Source organism: Sorex araneus, chromosome 3, assembly GCF_027595985.1.
Source record: "Sorex araneus isolate mSorAra2 chromosome 3, mSorAra2.pri, whole genome shotgun sequence".
Taxonomy (NCBI): domain Eukaryota; kingdom Metazoa; phylum Chordata; class Mammalia; order Eulipotyphla; family Soricidae; genus Sorex; species Sorex araneus.
This window is the reverse complement of record NC_073304.1, coordinates 32,874,041-32,897,903: the sequence shown is the minus strand read 5'-3', so window position 1 is coordinate 32,897,903 and position 23,863 is coordinate 32,874,041. Positions and strand designations below refer to the sequence as shown.

General features: G+C 51.0%; 1 protein-coding gene across 1 annotated transcript in view; it reads left to right on the top strand.

Moving 5' to 3' along the window:
- PLEKHH1 (pleckstrin homology, MyTH4 and FERM domain containing H1) overlaps positions 1-23,863 on the top strand; it is a 66,952-nt gene that overhangs the window by 28,504 nt on the left and 14,585 nt on the right. Inside the window, exons 5-16 of the mRNA XM_055131161.1 lie at positions 7,411-7,494; positions 10,603-10,684; positions 10,772-11,523; positions 15,396-15,474; positions 16,026-16,117; positions 18,403-18,553; positions 18,884-19,026; positions 20,226-20,336; positions 21,408-21,494; positions 21,838-21,999; positions 23,052-23,132; positions 23,444-23,626. Of these exons, the coding sequence (XP_054987136.1) occupies positions 7,411-7,494; positions 10,603-10,684; positions 10,772-11,523; positions 15,396-15,474; positions 16,026-16,117; positions 18,403-18,553; positions 18,884-19,026; positions 20,226-20,336; positions 21,408-21,494; positions 21,838-21,999; positions 23,052-23,132; positions 23,444-23,626 (2,007 nt within the window). The remainder of the gene's footprint in view (positions 1-7,410; positions 7,495-10,602; positions 10,685-10,771; positions 11,524-15,395; positions 15,475-16,025; positions 16,118-18,402; positions 18,554-18,883; positions 19,027-20,225; positions 20,337-21,407; positions 21,495-21,837; positions 22,000-23,051; positions 23,133-23,443; positions 23,627-23,863) is intronic.

Below are 23,863 nucleotides of genomic sequence, written 5' to 3'. Positions count from 1 at the left end.
TTCTTCCCTGCCCATCTGTGGAAACGCATGTTGGTATGTCCCACGCATCTATCACATCAGAGCAGCGTGACTTGGAACAGTCTGCTGGTTGGCTGAAGTTTCCACAGTGAACTAGCACAGACAGAGCCCAAAGTCGCCCCTTCCTCTGAACAGCTGGGCATCACTCCTGAACCCCCGAGAGCCCGGGCAAGGCCACGGCCTGTCCTTGAGCTGTGCTCAGTCCTTTGCTGTGGGGACACTTGGAACACTCATCCCCACCCTGCTCCTCAATTTCCTCTGCGTAGTCTCTTCCCTTCCGCCTCTCACTAACTTCATCCTGTTTCTGTCCCTTCCCTCTGCTACTGGCCTTACATACCCACTATTTCCCTGTTGCCAAAGCTCCCTTATTCCCAACACATGCCTCCCAGTGTGGTCGGAGGACCTGAGTTTCCCCATGGAACTTTCTCCATGGAGGCCCATGTTGCCCTCAACAGTGTCTTTTTTTTTTTTCTTTTTTGGGTCACACCTGGCAATGCACAGGGGTTACCCCTGGCTCTGCACTCAGGAATTACCCCTGGTAGTGCTCAGGGCACCATATGGGATGCTGGGAATCAAACCAGGGTCAGCTGCGTGCAAGGCAAATGCCCTACCCGCTGTGCTATTGCTCCAGCCCCTCGATAGTATCTTTAACATTCTCACGGCAAACTGGGCATCACTCCTGCATTCTCTGACCTTTCCCTGGGAGGGTGTGTCCTGGTTTGTTTGGGGCACTTCGTGCTACCTCAAAGTGGTGATAACCTAGAAGTTTTGACTGAGAGACTCTCTAATAAACTCCCCATTGATTTTAGAGATATCTTCTCTCTTTTGCATGCTTGGAAATGGCACTGTTCTGGGGGATTGATGTGCAAAATGTTTTTGCTAAACTTTGGTCAGAAAAACATTGCAGTACTAATTGGAATTAATTACATGACTGTCATTCTAAATGACAGTAATTGTCATTATATTATTAAAAGGACATTAGTAATCACATATACCAAAACATTGCGGATGTTGTCCGTACACCAAGATCCAAATGGGAAGAAAATGGTTCTCTAAGTCAGTGGAGCTGGGTTTAGTCCCAGCTGTGCCCTTTCTTAGAGGAGATGGTGCAGACCCAGAGGGTTATGTTTCAGTCCAGTGACTCCTAGCAGGTAAGTTTCAAAGACAGCTTCAAAGGTTTGCTGCCGCTCTTCTTTGAATACAGATCTTGCTTTGGGAGGATGACTGTTAAAAGCCACGTTTCACTGAAGGCATGAGAAAAACTTTATCTTTCTTCCTATTACAGGGTGAAGATTCAGAAATTAGGTCTATATTTCTAGTCTTTACAGATAAGATAGAAGAATAATGGTAGAATAAAATCTGTGTATTGTGAAAAGGGTATGCAAAAGCTCCTAATCTCATCATTTAACCAGGAAGATATTGTTTGATGTAACCTGTTAACATAAAATCATCTCCATATGTATTTTTAAAGCCAGTAGTGTTTTTTCCATTTTTAAAATAATCCCCTTCCTTCCCTCTCCTTCCCTTTACTGTTGTTGATATTCTTGTAGTGACTGGATCTTGCATTCGTTGCAGACTGTGTTACTCACACACTTTTGGTCTATTTGTTTAGAGGCCACACTGCATGTTTTCAGGTCCTAATCCTGCCATGGTGTTCACTGCCAGAAGTGCTTGGGGGACCAGGCAGGGCTAGGAATCAAACCTGGGCCTCCTGCATGCAAACTATGTTCTCTGGCCCTTGGAGCCATTTCTCTGCCAACATATAGAATTGGTTTTGTTTTTGTGCCACATCCAGTGATGCTCAGGGGTTACTCCTGACTTTGCACTCAGAAATTGCTTGGGGGACCATATGTGGTGTCTGGGATCAAACCCGGACCGGCCAAGCAAAGCAAGTGTCCTACCCACTGTGCTCTCACTCCAGTCCCCTGTACAGAGTTTTAGATGTGATACCGTGCAGGGCCATACTGTGTGTGACCCTTGTATGTCTGGCCACAGTATTCACTGAAGTTCACACTTCTTTACTTATGGTACTTGCCCAAAGTCACTGCCATGCTCACACTTGCCCACCAGGGATAGCGCTTTCTGAAGACCAGTCCCACTGGAAACTGACAGTGCTATAAGCATTTCTTTTTTGTTCTGGAATCACCCCTTATTCATGCACCTTGGAGGGCTTTTTCTCTGTGACTTATGAGAATGTCCTTATAGGAAGGTAAAATTCTATCCGATGTTTCAGTCTAGATCTTACTTCATAAAAAGGCCAAGATACGTCCTTCCAGAGAGCATTCCGCTAAATAGGCACTAGGTCTAACATAGCTGCCTTCATTCAAGTGTACAGAAATCTTACTGAGAATTCTTCGTACTTCTATTCAATACCAGTGCAGTCTTCAGAGCTCTGTTTCAGCAAAATCCTGGAGCTCCGTACATCCTTTAAATCTCTAGTGGTGATAACACAGACTCTCTCCCCAAATTACCAAGCATTTGAAAATTGTAAAATGCTAATCAAGGAGGTTTCTCTGCCTGTATACTTTTTGCATGTTTATAGAGCACATTTTTTTTTCCCACTGTGGAACATAAAAATAGAAGCTTAAGGGCATCAGTGCTTTGGCCTGAACTCAAGTGATAGAGCACTTGCTTTGTATGTATAAGGTCCTAAGTTCGAGCCCCATCTCTCTCTCTCTCTCTCTCTCTCTCTCTTTTTTTTAATTTTATTGAATCACCATGAGATAGTCACAAGCTTTCATGTTTGGGTTACAATCACACAATGATCAAACACCCATCCCTCCACCAGTGCACATTCCCCACCACCAATATCCCCGGTATACCCTCCCTTTCCCACCCTCCCCCTGCCTCCATGGCACACAATATTCCTCATACTCTCTCTTTACTTTTGAGCATCATGGCTTGCAACACAGACGCTGAGAGGTCATCATGTTTGGTCCATTACCTACTTTCCACACACATCTCCCATCCCGACTGATTCTTCCAGCCATCATTTTCTTAGTGATTCCTTCTCTAGTCCATCTGCCTTCTCCCCTCTACTCATGAAGCAGGCTTCCATCTAGAGCCCGAGCCCCATCTCTTTGTCCCTCCTCCCCTCAACACTTCCAAGTAGAGCTTCCTCAATAGTAAAAAGATAAACAAAAACTTAAATAGCGAATTGTGAAACAATCCAATCCCTTTATTTATATCCTGATTTTTAAAATGCGTGATATAAGAAAGTTTGAGTGGGGGCTGGAGCGATAGCACAGCAGGTAGGGCATTTGCCTTGCATGTGGCAGACCTGGGTTCAATTCCCAGCATCCCATATGGCCCCCCGAGCACTGCCAGAAGTAATTTCTGAGGGCAGAGCCAGGAATAACCCCTGTGCATCGCTGGGTGTGACCCAAAAAGCAAAAAAAAAAAAAAAAGTTTGAGTTAATTAAGCAATGCTTAAAGCAAAAAGACTAAATATAATTTTAAATATCAAATCGCAAAGTCTAGCTCCTGACAAGCAAAGAGCTGTACATGAAATTCAAACGTACAGTCTCACAAGTTTGAAAAGCTCATTTAAAGCATGGAAGTCTTTGAAAAAAATCTTCTACAGTATCAGCATGTGTGGTCTTCTTTAAAAAGGGCAGGTTAAGGGGCCGGAGCGATAGCACAGTGGGTAGGGCGTTTGCCTTGCACGCGGCCGACCCAGGTTTGATCCCCGGCATCCCATATGGTCCCCCAAGCACCGCCAGGAGTAATTCCTGAGTGCAGAGCCAGGAGTAACCCCTGAGCATTGCTGGGTGTGACCAAAAAAGCAAAAAAAAAAAAAAAAAGGGCAGGTTAAGTGTGCTGTGTTGTGGTAAACACATCCATCCATAGGTATTTCTCCATAGTCATACAGCTTTTCTAATGTTGTTGAACATCTTTGTGAAAATTCCTTTGGGATGAGACTGTGTCAAAATTTTCATTGCATTTCCATCTTTTTCTTTCAGTTCCTGTTCCATAGGTATAATGCTGCATCCCCCACACCTATGTGTCACACTCTTTATGGAAGTTGAGATGGAAGAAGTTGATTTTCAAGTAGATAGCTATTCACTGCACCGAAAGATGAATTTCAGAGTAGTCTCAGTAATGAGGTGTTTGGTCGAAAGGGTTTCAAAGAGCCTCCAGCCCATATCCCTCCCTTTTCCACCTCATTTGCTGCCCAACACCATGACCTTCTCTGGGTCCTAATCTGCAGTGAGTTACTCTTATCTAGAGGGGCGGGTGGGGGATGGGCACAGCACCTTGGGACCCCCAAACCTCTAGAAGCTAGTGGGGGGTACCTAATAAGGTCATAGCCTCCCTCTTGCCTACTGCATCTGTCCCCAGTGTGATGAAGGAAGCCTGTCCCCTTCCCTGTCAGGCTGGATGTGCCTTTATGTACAGAGCTTGCTCTCTGCATACCCCTATCCTCTTACTGTTGGTGAAGGACTCTCCTTGATGCACCTATATTTAACAGTCAGGGCTATCCCCTACTATCCCCTTCCCATCCTGTACCCCCAGTTTCTGGGACCTCATCACTGGGGAGTATATTAATAAATAAGTTAGGGAGTAGGTGGAAAGCAGAGCTGTACATGATAAAATGAAGTGACAGGGTCCCCTACAGGTGAGGGTCCAGCTTTGTCTGGTGGATGAGAGGGCATATATAGTTTTCACTATAGTTTTTTTTTTTTAATGAAAAAGATCCAAGTGATGGGCCAAATAAATAGTATAGCCAGTAAGTCAATTACCCAGCTCCACTATGAGTGATCTCTGAGCGTAAAGGCAGGAGTGAGCCCAAGCACTGCCAGAGGTGACTCAGAATCAGAACCAAAAATGGTCTTAATACAGCTCATGGTAGATCTCTGTCAACTCAGTGTTCTTTCAGCTCTTAGTGAGCCCGGGCTTAGTTGGGCACTAGGAGGAAATAAACAGTTGTATGGGAGGAATACACACCTCACTCTTCCATCTTCTCTGTCCCTTGGATTGCTTAAAAAGGAAATGCTGTAGTTAAGTGTTCATTTGGCTTTGCTTATTTATTTAATGTACTGGTAACATATGGTAAAAAAAAAAAAAAAGAGAGAGAGAGAGAGAAAAGTAAAAAGCTTAGAGGTTATAAAGTGACGAGTAACATTTTTTTTCCATCCCCAGTCTTTCACTTCCTACTCATTTTGAATGTTTCTTATGTATGGAAGCACAACTTTCCACTTTCATTTTGTTTATTTAGCCAACCTTTTATTGGTGGACCTTAGGTTACTTCTAGTTCTGAGTATTTTGCTTTCTTTTGCTTTATCAGATAATATTCCAACAAACCATTCTAAGCAACTAGGTCAAAGAGGTATACATTTAAAATAGTGACAGGGGTCAAGAATGTATCTAAACCACAGATTATATGGCCCTTCATTCAATATCTGGTACTGCAAGAAATAAACAAGATGCTGACAGGTATGCTGAAATTTCTGTCTAAAAAAAAAGAACTTTGCCATGACAGGGCCAAGATGGCAAACACAAGGAAAACTTACATTTCTCTCCTCCCGCAACCAACAACTTAATGCCAAAATTTAGATTGATATATCCAGACACAGACCGTGGAACCTTGAGGGACAAAGCTTCTCCAGTGGGGACAAAGAGACAGAAAGACTCTTGCCGAGAAAGCAACCCCACAGTGGAGCAAGCAGTTACGGTCTGAGAGAGATTCATGAGAATGGAACTTGCCCCTGGAGAGCAGGGTGGTGGCACTGAATATTGAGTCGCACAATTCTGCAGCCCTCTACCTAGAACACTGGAATGGTGCAGTTATAAGCAAGGGTGGGTGTCAATGGCAGGCTTATCTTGGTGACCTGTCTCCTGCACTGCTGAGAGCAGAGCTCATGGGGCCATTTTGGATCTTCTTCTCCGTAGCAACAGACCCGAAAGGCAAATTCCTGAGAGCTCCACCCAGGCCCAGTCAATAGCTCTGCTAGCTAGGGGCTGGGAGATAATATCAAGACCCTTCACTCCTAGCAAACAAACAGAGCCAGCCTCCTCTTTAACCTGTCATAGTTCCCTGGTCACCACCCAGATCAGCATGCTCCAGTGACAGCAGGAACTAATGATCTTGATGGTCTCATGCTTGAACTCAGGGACACAGCAAGTCTTTGGGACTGTGAATCCCCAAGTTGCCCCAGGCCTGGTGCTCTGGCCAGTGTTAGGTACTCCAGACCACAAACTCCCAGCCATTCCCCAGGCTCTTCTGAGCACCAGAACTAACAGAGACATGGATCACTGATGATTGAGATAGCAGCTGAAAAGAACACCTAACCTGACGCAGGCACATACGTTACCTGAAGATTTCAAAGCAACAGTTTAAATAATACTTAATGATGCTGGTGGTAATGGGAACTGTGTAAAAAAAAAAAAAAACTTTAACAAGGACTCAGAAAGTATGAGAGAAGCTTGAGCAAAGTCCAAACAAACATCACAGAGTTAAAGAACATAGTAGCTAAACTTAAGTAGCAGAAGTAGTCAAAAATGGAATATTTAAGATTTTTGTGTGTGTTGGGGGGGAGGGTTTACGAAGAGGCACACCTGGTGGTACTCAGAGATTACCCCTGGCAGAACTTGAGGGACAGTATGGGGTGCCAGGCATTGAATCTGGGTCAGCCACATGCAAGGCCATTGTCACTTTCAAAACTAGCATCTTTTTGCCTTTTTTTTTCCTGTTTGATGCCCCTAAGAGACGTCTCATTTTATGGTTGTTCTTTTTTTGTTTGTTTGTTTGTTTGTTTGTTTGTTTTTTGTTTTGGGGTCACACCCAGCGATACTCAGGGGTTACTTCTGGCTCATGCACTCAGGAATTACTCCTGGCGGTGCTCGGGGGACCATATGGGATGCTGGGATTCGAACCTGGGTCGGCCGCGTGCAAGGCAAATGCCCTACCCGCTGTGCTATTATTGCTCCAGCCCCTGGTTGTTCATTTTAATTATTATTTTATATGCTAATATATAATTTAATTATTATAATCATTATAAATTATTGTTAATAATAATTTAATAATTGTAAAAAATAACAAATGAAAAGCAAAAAGGGAAATTAACAACAACAAAAAACAAACAGATGGGCTGGAGCGTTAGTACAGTAGATAGTGCATTTACCTTACATGCAGGAATTACTCTTGGCAGTGGTATGGGGTGCTGGGGATGGATCCCCTGGTCTACTACATGCAAAGCAAGTGCCCTACCCACTGTACTATCTCTCCAACCCTGAGTAATTTTTCTTTTACCTCTCCAATCTAGTAGCTTGGTCTTCTCATCACTTTATGCCTCCTGGTCCTAGTAGCTTGGTCTTCTCATCACTTTTTGCCTCTTAACCCCATGACTGCTGAGATTTTTTAAAGTCTTTCCCCCTCTCCCCTTCTTGTAGAAACTGATAAGAGCTGAAGAAGCAAAAGTCATTCAGGAAAAAGCTGCGAAGATCAAAGAGTGGGTGACACTGAAGTTATCAGAGGTGAGTGGAAAGCCCCTCTTGGAAGCTGGGAAGGTGACTGGTTATGCTCCTCCCCTCTTGGCACCTATTGGTGGGACCTCAAGTGGCCTTTGTTTTGTTAATGCTGAGAAGCTTCAGTTCCCTTTTCTTCTTTTGTCGGGGGTGGGTTCCAGAGGTGCTGCAGAGCTCTGTACAAGGGGTGTTTGTGTGTGTGTGTGTGTGTGTGTGTGTGTGTGTGTGTGTGTGTGTGTGTGTGTGTGTTTCTTTCTGTGTGTCTGTGTGTGTCTGTGTCTGTGTGTCTGTGTGTGTCTGTGTGTGTGTCTGTGTCTGTGTCTGTGTGTGTGTCTGTGTGTGTGTCTGTGTGTCTGTTTGTCTGTGTCTGTCTGTGTGTGCTGGTAGGTCCCAGAGGTGCTGCAGAGCTCTGTGTAGGGGTGTGTGTGTATGTATCCCAGAGGTGCTACAGAGCTCTGTGCAGGGTGTGTGTGTGTGTGTGTGTGTGTGTGTGTGTGGTGGTGGTGGTGGTGGTAGGTCCCAGAGGTGCTGCAGAGCTCTGTGTAGGGATGTGTGTGTGTGTGTGTGTGTGTATCCCAAAGGTGCTACAGAGCTCTGTGCAGGGTGTGTGTGTGTGGTGGTGGTGGTAGGTCCCAGAGGTGCTACAGAGCTCTGTGCAGGGGTGTGTGTGTGTGTGTGTGTGTGTGTGTGTGTGTGTGTGTGTGGGTCCATGAAAACTAACTCTTCCCAGCCCTGATAACTCCTGTTCTATTTTCCATCCCTGTCCATCATTTTCATAGTTGATCATTGCTGTAGCTTTATTTAGGATGCTCCAGGCTAGAAGCTATGGTGTACCTGGTTGAAAAATAAAACAAACAAATAAAAAATTTAATAAGATAGTCCCATCCTAAACAGAAAAAAGGAAAATTGAAGCCTGGAAAAAAACTATTCTGGCATGAATAGTTCACCCCTGAGTGTCTCTCTGAGGGGGATAATTGGTTCACTTTGTCCCCAGTCCTTTCTGTGGACTCATATCTTAGTTAACCTCCTAGGGTACAAGTGTGGGGACAAAGCTGATGTCAGGCTTACTGATGCATGTTTCACAGCTCTGATCCTTGCTAAAAGGTGTTCAGGGAAATGCAGTGGTTTCATTTCTTTGTTTGTTTGAGACCACACCTGCCTGTGCTCAGGGTATACTCCTGGGTCTGTGCTTAGGGATCAGGGCTTGGAGCACAAAACGGAATGCCAGAGATTTAACCCAGGTCGGCCGCATGCAAGGCAAGCACCCTACCCACTTACTATCTCTCCAGCCCCATATTGGATTTCATTTAAAAGGAAATGCAGCAGCCAAGCTCATAGATCTCACAGACAGTAGTGAAGCAAAGAAGCCAGACACAGCTCTTTAATTCTCATTATACTTGCTCAATAATTCTCTCTCTATCTCTCTCTTTTTTTTTTTTTTTTTTTTGCTTTTTGGGTCACACCTGGTGATGCACAGGGGTTACTCCTGGTTCTGCACTCAGGAATTACTCCTGGCGGTGCTCGGGGGACCATGAGATGCTGGGAATTGAACCTGGGTCACCTGCATGCAAGGCACACGCCCTACCCGCTGTACTATCGCTCCAGTTCATTTTCTTTCTTTCTTTTTTTTGAATAATTCTCATTCCAATGTGGGTTAGAACTGTGCTGGTCCACTTTCACATGAATTTTCTTGTACCCAGTGTTGATGAATATAGTACTGTGGGTATTATTTTCCTTGTAAAATTTTTCTTTTTGCATTTTATTTTCTCCGGCTTTATGGTAAGGATGCAATATGTAGTTAGCATTTTTAAAATGTGTTAATCAACAATTTAGGTCATTGGAGGGGCTGGAGCGATAGCACAGCGGGTAGGGCGTTTGCCTTGCACGCGGCCAACCCGGGTTCAATCCCCAGCATCCCATATGGTCCCCTGAGCACTGCCAGGTGTAATTCCTGAGTGCAGAGCCAGGAGTAACCCCTGTGCATCGCCAGGTGTGACCCAAAAAGAAAAAAAAAAAAACCAACAATTTAGGTCATTGGATAGTCTTCCAGTCCACAGTAGGCTATTAGTAATTAAGGTTTTTGGAGTGCTAAAAGTTATATATGGGGCTGAGGACATAGCTCAGGGATCAGGGGTACATGTAAAGCCCTGGGTTCAATCTCTGGCCTCAGTGACACCAAGCACCCCTGAGTGTGGCCTTGGTGGGCTCAAGCAGCACCGTGGTGCCAGGCCCAAGAGCTAAACTGTTCATTTGTTTGACCAGTATCCCTGGGAGTGAGCCCTGGGTCCTCTGAGCGTTGCTTGGTGGGGCCCTCCAGAAGCATTTGACGTGGGGGGTAATCCCAGAAGTTGTTTAAGAGTAACTCTAGAACTCAGATGTGGACACAACTAAACCAGCAAGTGTGGGGATGCATGTCTCAGTGGTAAAACCTAGATACACCTAGGAAATGACCTCATCACTTGAAGGACCAGAGCTTTAATGGGGGAGGGGAGAAGGGCCCTAACTCTGGGAAAGGCTAGCCCCGGGCCATCTGCAGTGGGGGCACATTTCTGCTTCTTCTGTTTTTTTTGTTTGTTTGTTTGTTTGTTTGTTTTGCTTTTTGGGTCACACCAGCGATGCTCAAGGGTTACTCCTGGTTTTGCACTCAGGAATTACCCCTGGGGATGCTCAGGGGACCATATGGGATGCTGGGAATCGAACCCGGGTCGACCACGTGCAAGGCAAACGCCCTACCCATTGTGCTATCGATCCAGCCCACATTTCTGCTTCTTGAACTGGGTGGTGTTCATCTTAGGATGAATTTCAGAATCATCCATTCAGTTGCCATGTTATGCCACTTTCTATCTATGCACTGCATTTCATGATTTCTGAAAAGGTTAGCAATGACCAGAAAAGGAACTTCCAGAGCTGCCAAGTGGAATTCCATCCCAACTAAAACCAGACGCTCTGAGGCCAGGCTCCGGGGAGGGTCTGTAAAGATGGGATCTATAATGAGGATTTGGGTCTAATTCTGAGTTTTCTCAGGGTTAGACTTCTCTCATTTACGTTCTCTAATTTGCGTCTTCTCTGAACCCCCGGACTGTGTATTTGAAAGCTTCCCCTTTCTGCTTTGCGCAGCTTGAGACAGAGAATCAGCACCTGAAGAACTGTAATCAGCAGCTAGAGGAGCAGGTGGGGGCCCTTCAAGTTGCCCTGGAAGGTAAGTCAGCCGGGGGCATGCGGGCATGTGGGGGTGCGCTGGTGCATGAAGGTTGTCCTAGCATGCCTGCCTTTGCCTCAATTACAGCTCTTCAGATGGCACCTTCAGGAAAGTGGCTGGTGAAACCGCAGGGCCCCCCAAAGCAGCATGCTGCCCTGTCAGTTCCAGTGCCCCCGGCAATGGGGCAGGACAATGGTCCTCAGGGCCAGGTGACCCTGGAGATGGCTGCGGTGGCCCCTTCCCCAGGTGCTCTGCAGAACAAGGACTCGGAGCCCAAAGCAGAAAACTCCTTGCAGGCCCCTCGCTTCAATGTAGCCCACCAAGGGGAGCCCCCAAAGGCCCAGACGCTTCCACCTCGTCTGAGAAGAGAGGGCTCTCCGGGCCAGCCCTGCAGGACGCCGTGCACCCCCAGACACGGTTTGGCTTCCTGGGGTGCCGGCCTGGTGGCTCCCCAGGGACAGCCCTTCCCTGGGACAAAGACGTCTGCCGGCGAAGGCGGGCCCGGCAGCAGCGTGACCCTGCCCAAGGCTCGGACTCCCGCCAGCCCCCGAGACAGCCTCCCCCTGGCCAGGAGACACCACAGCCAGCCCCAGGCCTGCCCCGGCTACTTCAGCCACGTGGTGAGCCGTGAGATCGGGGCCCTCTCAGCCCTTCACACCCCTGGTCTTCCTGAGGTGGGGGCCTCGGCTGAGGCACGAGAGGAGCCAGAGCGGATGGAGATGGAGGAGCAGCCGCCAGCAGGGAGGAAGAGCCCCGTGAAGGCCCCCCACGTGGATCTGGAGGAAGTGGACTTGGGGAACAAGCCGCCCACACCCCCCTTGCACCGGTTTCCATCATGGGTAAGAGCAGGGCAGGGACTGAGTGGGGACCGGGCTGGCCATGTGCTGGGGAGATGGGGGAGGTGGAACCCCCTGTGCCTGCTTGGACCTCTGTCCCCAGGGCAGAGCCAGGAGGGGGAAATGGTCGGTGTCCCCCCCCCCCCACCAGCTTGGGTTTTTGTCATGACCCTGGGGCAGTGTGGTAGGGAAGAGCACAGAAGCGAACCACCAGGTGACCTGGGCGAAGGACTAAACCTCTGTGCCTCGGTTTCCCTATCTGTGCCAAGAGGCACACTAGTGCCCCCTTTCCAGGATCTCGGGGAGGGTCAGATGTGTTCTGTGGAGCAGATGCTGACTGTCATTTACAGGAAGTGCGTGGGTTTCATGATCGCTGAGTCTGAGCTCCCCTAGGAAATTGGGTAAAATGGTTTGGTCCCTTGGTAGAGCTGCTTCAGCATCTGTGTTCTGAGGTAGGGGTGGGAGGTACTGATGAAACAGGTCCGGCCGTGTCTTCTCTGTGGCGAACTCAGTGACGGGCCCATTCTTTAGACTCTTCTTTCTGCTCTGCTTTGGGGTCTTGGACTTGTTCCTTCACCTAGAGCTGAAACAGACCCGGGAGGTGGCCACAGGTCTCTGTGAGAAGACTTAGCTGGTCGCCTCATCACAGCGGCGGGAGCTGCTGTCCCCACAGACTGAGGTGAAGTTAGTGAGGGGGCTCCCCATAACCTAGCCCCCTCTCTCCAGCTGTTCTGCCTGAGGGGACACCCCAGCCCCAAGGTCCCTTAATCCTGTCACACTTTCTCAGCACATCACAGAGGCTGCGGGGGGCACTAAATGTTGGACTCCTGGCAGTGGAGGGAACTGGGAGGTTTCCATCAGTGACACTACCCCACAGCACGACCTGGGAGCCCCATTTTTCAGCAGCACCTTCCAGGGTCATCATCATCATCATCATCATCATCCCGTTGATCGTCGAATTTCTCGAGTGGTCTCCGTAACGTCTCCATTCATCCTAGTCCTGAGATTCTAGAAGCCTCTCTCTACTTGTCCTTCCCAACGATGCCACATTGGAGGCTCTTCCAGGGTCAGGGGAATGAGACCTAGCTTGTTAGTTTTTGGCATATGAATACACCATGGGGAGTTTGCGAGTCTCTCCCATGTGGGCAGGAAACTCTCGGTAGCTTGCCAGGTTCTCCCAGAGGGAGAAGTAGGCTATAAGATGTCACTTACGGGAGCTTGCTTTTAAGTCTCTGGATGTTGGCCATTGATGGGATTCCACGGTGCCGGGGGCAGTCCCTGAGTGTGACTGCCTAGCTACTGGGAAATGGGAAATCTGGGCAGAAGAGGCCCAGTCCTGATCCGAGCAGGCTTGGAGGTCTCAGCCCTGGGTCCCACACACCTGGGTTCCTCCACCGGTACCTTCATGCATGAGGCTCTTCCGAATGTGTGGAGAGGGGCCTTGAGCATGGCTGTGGCTAGGCTCCGGGGGTTTTCGGCTGCCAGGAGCTCTGCTTGGGGTGGGAAGGGAAGCTGGAGCCCACCCCCTCCGAGGTGCCCCGGGAAGACAGCCAGGCGCAAGGGCAAGAGACTCTCCAGGGTAATCCTACGAAATGCTAGTATTTGGGGAGCCCCCCATGGTCCTTAGCAGAGGTTGCTGCGCTCACTGCGAGGAACCCTGCTGGCACAGCTGGGCCTGGGAGCCTGGCCTGGTGGAGGCCTCAGGCGTGGCAGGGAGCTTCCGAGCAAGACTGCCGACTGGCCCCGATGCCCTAGAATCATTGTGTGCCACAAGGTACTACCTCCTGGATCGGAAGGGTCAGAAAGAGCAAAGGGGCAGAAGTGCGGATGGGGTCAGGCTGGAACTCTCCAGAATCTCCCCTCTTCTCGCTCTACCTTGTCATGTAGAGTTATGACAAGACGTGGGAAGCTTTCTTGGGTAGTGAGAGCATTTGGCCAGGGAGCACCATGCCAAAGGCCGAAGGACTGGACAGGTGTTGCCAGTACGGAGTGCTGCTCATGTTCGCCATGTTGCCAAAATACAAGCGCCTTGATGGCCAGAGGAGTTCTATGAAAGCCTGAGAGACACAGATAGACCAAGAAAAAAGTAAATAAATATGTAAAATGCTTCAGAGACTTCCCACCCCACATGGAAGCATTAGTTGGTTGAATTCCACAGGTGAACACCCCTCCCCCCCAGTCTGATCTCTCCTCTGCCCTCTCCCACCCCCCAGGATCTGCCAGCCATTTAGGAGACCCCGCCTTAGCTCGCTCCTGCTGCAAATAGAATACAGGGCTGGCCTGCATCAGCTCCCAGAGACAGCTCCTCTCCTGCTTGGCTCCGCCCTCCCTCCCTGGGTTACCTGGGTAGTGACCAGGGATGGGTGGGGAACGGAGAAATTGTGAGGACTTGCCTCAGTCCCAGGGATTCTGATACACCTCCTTGCCAGTTTAGAGTTTGCAGGGCCCTTTTTCAGTTGTTCCTTAAAATCACCTCTGAGGTATGCACGGGGCAGCCCTTTGTAAAACACTCCAACCTCTGTTTCATCCGAATTGCTCCTCCTTCACTTTGATTCCCTCTGTAAAATTTAGAGGCCTTGTCTTGGTTGACGTCTGTGCTTACATTTTATTTACTGGCACCCAGTGGAATCCCTTGATCCATCCTCCTGCCCTTCCTGGGACCCCCATCCCTCCTTGGTCTCAGAATCGAATTACAGGATGATCAGCTGCCCCCCACTCCCCACCCTTGCCCAGTGTTGCTCTTCTTGTCTGAGGTGACACCCCAATAGCATTCCCCTGGTTTTCTGCCCAACCCCCCAACACAGCTGCCTCCCCGAGCTTGGCCACTTCCTTTGGTCCTGTGACTTAATCTGTCACCTGAGGGGGGCCTTTGTTTTCTCTTTATCTCAGGGAAGAGAAAGATATGGAAGAGCTTGAGGGGGGGAGGTGGAGAGTTTGTTGTCCTGGTTTGTTTGGGTGTGATCAAAACAAGCTCCCCAGGCCTGTGTGGGCGGGAAGCGTAAGACCCAGGAACCAGGATGGGCTGAGGGAGAAGTTGAGGGTAGTAGACCTCTGGAGGAGGTCTGGGGTCTGAGGAAGCTCAGTTGACTTTGTAGATTGGCCCCGAAACTTAACTCTGATTACACATTAGCATTGTAGCACTGTCCTCCCATTGTTCATCGATTTGCTCGGGTGGGCACCAGTAACGTCTCCATTGTGAGACTTATTGTTACTGTTTTTGGCATATCGAATACACCATGGGGAGCTTGCCAGGCTCTGCCGTGCGGGCGAGATACTCTCAGTTGCTTGCCGGGTTCTCTGAGAGGGAGGGAGGAATCGAACCCGGGTTGGCCACGTGCAAGGCAAATGCCCTACTTGCTGTGCTATCGCTCTAGCCAATAATTATGACACATCACTATAGGGAAAAGAGTGTGTCCTGAGTTCTATACAATCTACTTAGCAAGACTTGGTGAGCCCTGACTGGCTAAGGGGCTCTGAGGTCCTCATTGTCGTCACCTTCCACCTTGGGATTCAAGGGCTTGGAAATAAGGTTCCAGGGAAACAGGTCACCGACCTTCCTCTTGAACTCCCTGGCACCAAGGGCAGGGTGGAAGCAAGAGGGAATGAAGAACCGTGGGGCACCACTTATGAGCCGGGAGTTAGATATTCACCTTCATAATTTTATTTCGTGGCTGTATGAAATGGAATTATTACTTCCATGTTAGAGCTGAGGAAAATGAGGCCCAGAAACCACATAACTTGACCCTAGATCCTCCCCTCTCGTAACTGGCCCAGGTCTGCTCACCAGCAAAGCCGTACTTTCTCCCTCACACCTCAGGGGGCTGCCGGGCAACTGGGTGCAAGCACCCTGACCCTCCCGGCCACTCTCTTTCCAGGAGAGCCGGATCTATGCCGTGGCCACATCAGGACTGCAACTCTCGGACGTGTCTTCCAGGAGTAATGTCACCTGCTGCGGTGAGTTCCCTGAGGTGCCGGATGGGCAGGGCGGGCCTGTGGGAGAAGAACAAGCAGTACCCTGGACAAGGGTCCCAGGCTTAGTCCTCAATCAGGGGGACTAAGCACCTGTGAAGTGAGGTGAACTCACAGCGGGGCCCCTGCGACAGAACACAAAATGGTACATCTTAGCTCATCACCTGCCTGGTGGCCAGGCAAGGGACTGGGGTCGCAGTCAGTTACAGAACTGTCACCGTAGAAGTGGGGTCCTCTAACACAGCCCCCTGCCTGCACTGGCTTCCCTTCTGAGGTGCCAAGACTGTAGGTCAAGGAGCTGTATCCTTCTGTGCTGGCACCCTGAGTCCCAGGACAGCCAAGAACCCCCAGAGTGAATGAAAACCCACTGGCCACATTGTTGGTCAATGCCTTGGCAAGAAGGGGACTGTCACCGTCAGAGCCTACTGGGGAAGGCTGCTCCCAGGGTCCCCTTGCTCTCCAGCCCTCGGCCTCCGCATGTCTCTCCCCAGCTGTGCCTCCTGAGTTAACCTTGTTCCACTTTGCTTCCGCACCAGCTTCCCGCCCTCCCGCTCTTGCCTCCCCTGGACCTTTTTCTGGCCTTGTCTACAAGAGTGTCACCGTGCCAGTCTACACTGCCTTGAAGGGGGTAAGAGGCGGCTGTCTGAGGAGGGGGGTGTGCAGTGGCCAGAGCAGGGCACCGCTCCAGACTTCCACACATGCCTGGCTCTGCTCGGGTACCAATGCCCTTTCTGGACTTTCATTGCATACTAGATGTTCATTCTAAAAATGCTACAGTTACAAGCATTTGAATCTGAACGGTCATGGACCAAGTAAGAAGTGAAACCTCTGGGGCTGGAGCAATAGCACAGTGGGTAGGGCGTTTGCCTTGCACGCAGCCGACCCAGGTTCGATTCCCAGCATCGCATATGGTCCCCTGAACACCACCAGGAGTAATTCCTGAGTGCAGATCCAGGAGTAACCTGTGCATTGCCAGGTGTGACCCAAAAAGTTAATTAATTAATTAGTTAATTAATTAATTAATAACTTGCTAAAAGAAACCTCGGTGGGGCCAGGGAGATGCTTAGTGAACGGATCGCATGTTTTGCATGAAACCCGGCCCTGCCTGGTTCCCCGGACACCACCAGGAGCGGCCCCCACAGGGCTGGTCCTACAGCGTTGCTTCAGAAACAAACACCTTGCCAAGATTTCATATCACTCTTCAGTTCAACACCGTCCCACAAAGCCAAACAGTATTAATGAAGCTGCCTGATGGCGAGAAATATAAAATGAAGCCTCAGCCTCATTGTGTTTACCTGCCCTGCACTCTTGCACTCTTTGACAAGTCTTGTCTCCACTTATTTCATATGACGATCACTCTGTAGATGTATATAGTCCAATTACTTACACATATTTCTGTGGAGCAGATTTTTTGAGGTCCAATTGATGGGTTAAAAAGGGTTTTGTTGGGGCGGGAGCAATAGTATAGCCGGTAGGGGCTGGAACGATAGCACAGCGGGTAGGGCGTTTGCCTTGCACGTGGCCAACCCTGGTTCGAATCCCAGCATCCCATATGGTCCCCTGAGCACCGCCAGGGGAGATTCCTGAGTGCAGAGCCAGGAGTGACCCCTGTGCATCGCCGGGTGTGACCCAAAAGCAAAAAAAAAAAAAAATAGTATAGCCGGTAGGCTGTTTGCCTTGCACACGGCTGACCTGGCTTCGATCCCTGGCATCCCATATGGTCCCCCAGGCACTGCTAGGAGTAATTCCTGAGTGCAAAGCTAGGAGTAACCACTGAGTATTACTGGATGTGACCCAAAAAGAAAAAAAAAAAAAGGGGGTTGTTGTTTTCTTGGTTTGTGGACCACATCTGGCTATGCTCAGGGTTTACTTTTGGCTCTGCACTCAGGGATCACTCCTGGCAGGGTTTGAGGGAACCACATATGGTACCAGGAATTACCCAGGTAAGCCTTGTGCAAGCACCTAGTGTTAGGTGCTTATCTATCCAGCCTCTGGGTAAAATAGTTTGATAGAATGGGCAGGAAATGGTAATTCTTCCTAAACAGATTTTTTCTCACTGCAAAATCTTCTTTTCTCCATATTTTCTTCTTCTTTTTTTTTTTTCTTTTTGCTTTTTGGGTCACACCTGGAGATGCACAGGGGTTACTCCTGACTCATGCACTCAAGAATTACTCCTGGCGGTGCTCAGGGGACCATATAGGATGCTGGGAATCGAACCCGGGTCGGCCACGTGCAAGGCAAATGCCCTACCTGTTGTGCTATTGCTCCAACCTCCAGCCCCCTTCTCCATATTTTCATCAACATCAGGATTGCCTTTTAAAAAAAATCTTTTTAATGTTTGTTATTTCCTCCCATTTTTGATGCCCCTATCTCACACGTGCCCATGGTGTGGCATTGTGGCCCCTATGGCAGGGAACAAGGGTCCCCAAGGCCAGCCAGTGAGTCTGGATGGAGCAGCAGCTCTTTTTTTTTTTTTTTTTTTTTTTTTTTTTTGCTCTTTGGGGCACACCCAGCAATTTGCTCAGGGGTTACTCCTGGCTCTATGCTCAGGAATTACTTCTGCCCGTGCTCAGGGAACCATATGGGATGCTGGGAATCAAACCTGGTCAGCCGTGTGCAAGGCAAACGCCCTACCCACTGTGCTATCACTCCAGCCCCTGGAGCAGCTCCTTGAGGGGCCCTGGTGGATGATGTTGTGGGGAGAGGCCCGAGAGAGGCGGGGAGGGGAGGATGTAGCAGTGAGGTCAGGAGGGGACAGTTGCCTGCTAAGTGCCTCTATGGGGTGATGGTGTCTGTGGACCCCACAAGCTGTGTGGACCCCGGCCTCCCAGAGCCCTGGGCCCAGCACGCGGGGCGGGTGGAGAGGGCTGTTCTGCAGCCTTGGCCACACGACGGGAGGGGCCTGTGTTGCAGAAAGCCACACAGATCAGCAGCGTCCCCCTTGTGGACGAGTCCTCGGGCTCCGATGACGACTGCAGCTCCCAGGCCAGCTTCCGCATCTCTGTCCCCTGCCCCGAGACCAGGAAGACCGGTGGACTGGGCAGCCCCCGGGCCATCAAGAGAGGTATGGAGAAGGGGAGCCGAGAGCTGGGGGGCTGTGAGGGGCCCCTGTGCTCACCCATGCCAGGTGTACCCAGGGGTCCCTGCTTGAACCCTGAGCCCTTTGCACCAGACTTGGGGGCCCAGGTGAGTGAGGAAGATGGTGCATGTCACTGTGCCCCTTGCACGCCCACCCCGCCCCATGTCAAGTCCTTCCCATCCCATGGGGGATGACCCTGTGGGGGTGAGCAGTGCCCTTGGGTGTCATGTCTGGTTTCCTGGTGGTATCCGGTGTCTGTGTGGGGTAGGCTGGGAGATTGTGGACCTGAACCCCAACACCATCTCCCTTGACCAGGTGTCTCCATGTCCTCACTGAGCTCCGAGGGGGACTACGCGATCCCCCCAGATGCCTGCTCGCTGGACAGTGACTACTCGGAGCCGGAGCACAAGCTGCAGCGCACCTCGTCCTACTCCACGGAAGGGCTGGGTCTGAGCGGGGTGAGCGCCCGGCGCTAGTGACGAGGGAGCTGAGGGGCGGCTGCAGGAGTGAGGCCCCAGGGAGAGGACTGGGTGTGTCGATATGGGCTCCGTGCACACGGACCGCATGGAGAGGGAGCCAGCACCTTTTCCAAGCAGAAATGGCCGGCTAGCAGAGGGTCCCGGCCTCGGTGGCCTCCCACCCCATTCCAAGCACGAGTGATTATCGAGTCCATCTGCAAATCTGCCTGCAGTCAGCAGACAGAAAGCTGGTCCTGACTGCACCCACGGCTGCTCACTCCGGTGACTCCTCTGGGGATCTTGAGATAGAGGTTCTCGGAGGTGTCTGACTGTGTTCCCTCACTTTAGCACCTCGCTGACCTGGACGCTGGAGCCTAATGCTCTCGGACCCCGCTTAGCGGGGCCTGGCCCTGTGCTCGGTTATTTCTTCATTTAGGGTTGGGAACCCTGAGGCACAGATACATGGCCGAGCCTCATATCCAGGCCTTCCTCCATGTGGCTGGGTCATCTCCCCACCTCTGGACGCTCCTTCCCAGCCCCCCCTCCCCTTCCTGGCTGCCTCAGTAGTCCTTCTCTTGCTCTTCATCCTCCCCTCCTCCTCTTCCTCTCCCCTCCTCCTCCTTCTCTCCCCTCTTCTTCCTTCTCCTCCTTCTTCTGCTCCTCCACTCCTCCTCCACTCCTCCTCCTCCTCTTCTTCTTCTTCTCCTCTTCCTCCTCCTCCTGCTCCTCTTCCTCTCCCCTCTTCCTCCTTCTCTCCCCTCTTCCTCCCCCTCCTTCTCCCCCTCCTCCTCCTTCTCCACTCTTCATTCTCCTCCTCCTCTTCCTCCTCCTCCTCCTCCTCTTCCTCCGCTTCCTCCTCCTTCTCTTCCTCCAAGGCTTGCTCCCAAGGCCAGCACAGCTCTGTTCCCCAGCCGGCCTCGGCCCCCCCCCCCCCCCCGCAGCCCCACTCGCCTTCTCGGCATGGCCAGGCACTGTCCGGCAGGGTCCTTTCCCCTTGGGATGCCATGCCTTAACTAGGCCTTTCTGAGCCCGTACAGGGCATGGTGTTCTGAACACACACATCATAGGTGCTCCATCATTTTGAGCCCTGGTCACCAAGAGTGAGTCAACTGGATCCTGTCAGCCTCTGTGGCCTCCAGGAATCCCAAATAATGTCCTCTTTCTGTCTACCCCTCTTCTCCCCTTCCCTACCCCTGAAGGAGTCACTGGAGAAGTCAGGCTACCTGCTGAAAATGGGGAGCCGGGTGAAGACGTGGAAGAGACGCTGGTTTGTGCTGAGACAGGGGCAGATTATGTACTACAAGTCCCCGGTGAGACTCTCTCCTCCTTGCTTGGGAGTGTGTGTGGGAGGTTGGAAGAGTGGCTGCTTGGTCGGGAGCAGGGCGAAAGGCTGCCCAGGGGAAGGGTTGGGGCCACCCAGGAGAAGGAGGAGGCTGCTTGTTGCTTCTCACCACGAGAGTTTGGTGATTTCTTCCTATGCCTGGTCCTGTAAAAGAACTGGCCAGGCTACCCTGGGGTCATCTGCATTGTTCTAGCAGTAGACTCGTTGCCTCCTCCACCTCCTTCCTATAGAAGCCTCACTTGACAGACCCTTTTAACCAAGGCTAATGTGTCAAAGAGAAGGAAAAAGAGACCATGAGGATAGTTTAGGGCTCAGGACCACATGTCTTGATGCGGAAGGACTGAGTTTGATTCCTGCCCCTGCCACTCCTTACTGCTTCTGGGCATTGCCCTGGAGGCTCCTCAAGCTCTTCCGGGAGTGGCCCTGATGACCCCAGTGGAGCATCCCTGAGTCGCTGCGCCACCAGACCCAAGCATTGAACCATCTAGCCTCGTTGGGAGTAGCTCCGGTACTCTCTGAGCAATGCTCAGGAGCACCCGTCTGCACCCCCCACCCACCCAAAACCAGAAGAGCAATAATAATGTCCATTGTGTCCCCAGCTGATCTATAGTGGCTTCTCCACCTTGAATTCTGTGTTCAGGGTTCTGGCCGGGGCTTGTATTTCTTGGTGAATAGGCACTTTGATTAGTGATGTCTGCAGTGTCGTTGGGAAGGGTAGTAGTGATATCTAGGCCATTGAATGGGATAAAGGATGTAATAGGAAGAATTTGAGGGCCTTATTGCTCAGTCATTGTTGATGGCTTCTCACCCAATTTTTAATACTTATTCTGTTCTTTCTGAGACCTGGTCAGAAGGACCTGGGTCTCTAATCATTGCCCCCACAGGATTCAGAGTCAGCTTACCCATTATCCAGTCCAGGGAGACTGGGGAGTACCTGTCCCCTTTCCTGCCTGCGACCTGGAGTAAGAGGAGAAGACGTGATGTGCTCTGGGAAGGCCACACACACCAAACTCTCTCCTCCTTGTTCCTTTCGCTTCAGAATGACGTCATCCGGAAACCTCAAGGCCAAGTGGAACTGAACTCCCGCTGCCAAATTGTTCGAGGGGAGGATGCCCAAACTTTCCAGGTGAGCATAGTCCTCGCAGCTAGTGTGCTGGGTTTGAATTTGGATCTGAGTGCGATGGAGACAAAGTTGGGGTGAAATCAGCACATCAGAGAGACATCACTGCCGCGATGTGGACGTCACCTGAACTTGTGAGCTCTCAAAAGGAAGAGGCCGATGTCAGACAGGGAGTGTGGATGGAAGAGACTGGGAGAGAAGGATAAGGAGGCGAAGAGAAGGAAGCCAGGGTGGAAAGAAGGGCTTGGGTGGCTTAGGGATGGGTCCACTTGAGAGTCAGATCCCTGTTATTCCTTCCTCTTGTCTCCCCACTCTGGTGCCCGACGCCTGAAGCTTTTTGCCTCCACAGCTCATCTCCGAGAAGAAGACCTACTACCTGACAGCTGACTCGCCCAGCCTGCTGGAGGAGTGGATCCGGATCCTGCAGAACCTGCTGAAGGTGCAGGCTGTTGGGCCCCCCGGCCCGCTGCAGGGCGCCACCAAGCCCACTGTGAAGGGCTGGCTGACCAAGGTATGGGTGGGGCTGGGAGAGGGCGATGGAGGGGGGCCGGGACCCAGAGTGCCAAGGGGTACTGGGCTCAGGCACGTCCTCCCTGGGGTTAGCTGGGTGAACTCCATCTAACCATGACTCTGGAAACAAGCATCCGGGTTGCCGAACTGCAGCCACTATTGGCTATTCTCAAGACAGAGGAAGGAAAGGAATGTCTTGTCCCCACCCCCACCCCACCTGTACCCACTGAACCTCGCTACTGAATGTGGGAGGCAGTGTTCCAGGTGGAGGTGGTATGACCACAGAGACTGATACTATCTCAGGTACTTTTCAGGATCTTCTGGTAGTCAGGAGCAGAGATGCACGGACCCCGGGAACAGGGGAGCTGAAACAAGGGAGGGGGCCCCCTTCTGCAAGGAAAGCCTATGTCGGAGCTCAGCTGGCTTCGGCTCCCCCACTCAGCCTGTGCTTGCCTCCCTCTGCTCTGCCTGGGGGCCGCTGCTGTCCCCTCACGGCTCACACTTGACCATGACTTCCCTCTCAGCATTCTTTTTGCTTTGGTGAGGATGGCCTGGAGGAACTGAGCAGTGCTTCAGGGCTACCCCTGGTTCCAGGCTTGGGATCCCTCCCAGTGATGGCTCAGGGAAATATGTGCAGTTCTGGGGATCAAACTGGGGTCCGCTGCATATGAGGCAAGCACCTTAACCCCTATACTATCTCTCTGGACCTCCTCTTACCATTCTTATAACTCAGGCTATTTCTTCCCGGGACCATATCCCAGAACAGTGTCTTCCTGGGATCATACCAGTTAACTGTTTTTCCTTTTGATTGAATCACTGTGAGCTGCACAGTTACAGGGCTGTAATGGTGGATCTTTTAATGGCACTTTGTCCAAGGATGGAGTGTTAAGGGGACACGCCATGGCTCCTTGCTGTGAAGGGACATGTCTGGGTGGCGTCTCCACTAAGGACCTGGCTTTAAGCAGGCTGCATTTAAGATCTGCCTCCCAGGGGCTTCTCTCTGCCGGTCCTGGATTTGTATCTGAGTTCACCTGGCTCATTTCTGTCCTGCAGGTAAAGCATGGCCACTCCAAGCTGGTCTGGTGTGCTCTCGTTGGGAGAACGTTCTACTACTACCGGAGTCATGAGGACAAGGTACTTCCTGCTCTCCCAACACTGTCCATCCCTGCTTTGCCTGTGAAGGTCCTGGTTTTCCCTGCCATCCCACCTCACCCCAAGAGTACAGAGCCAGCTGGCTGGATCCTTCCAGAGTGCATGGCCGTTACTTGTGACCCGGGCCTTCTACCTGGGCTGATGATCTGTTTCTCCGAGAAAACTCCAGCCTAGGGATCACCGTCACCCTCTCCTGTCACCTGTCCCCATACATGGGTGCCTGAGGAGTTAGAGAGAGGAGACTTTCCCAACCCCTGCTGGCTGCTTCTTTCATGGAAGGCCCCTGTCCCCAGCGCCCCCTGGGCCGCCTGCCTATACGGGACGCGCACATAGAGGAAGTCGATCGATCATGTGACTCGGATGAGGACTACGAGGCTGGAGGAACTGGGCGGTTACTGTCCTCCCACTGTACCCTGGTGATCCACCCCCCGGAGCACAGCCCCACCTATCTGCTCATTGGCACCAAGCATGAAAAGGTAAGAGAGGGGCCTGGTGCCCACAGGGCAGACTTGGCCCTAGGAGTCTCATCTTCCCTTCCCTCTTTGCCTGGAGCTTCCTAAAATCCAGGCTGTGTCTCTCTGGCATCTTGGCAATGTACTAGACTTACCTGGTCAGAAATATTCCTGTCAGGGAATTCACTTCCAGTAACCCCCTGACCCCTCTAATCTCTGCACGGGGGCCAGGAGAGAACCACAGACAGAGGTGCCTGCGTT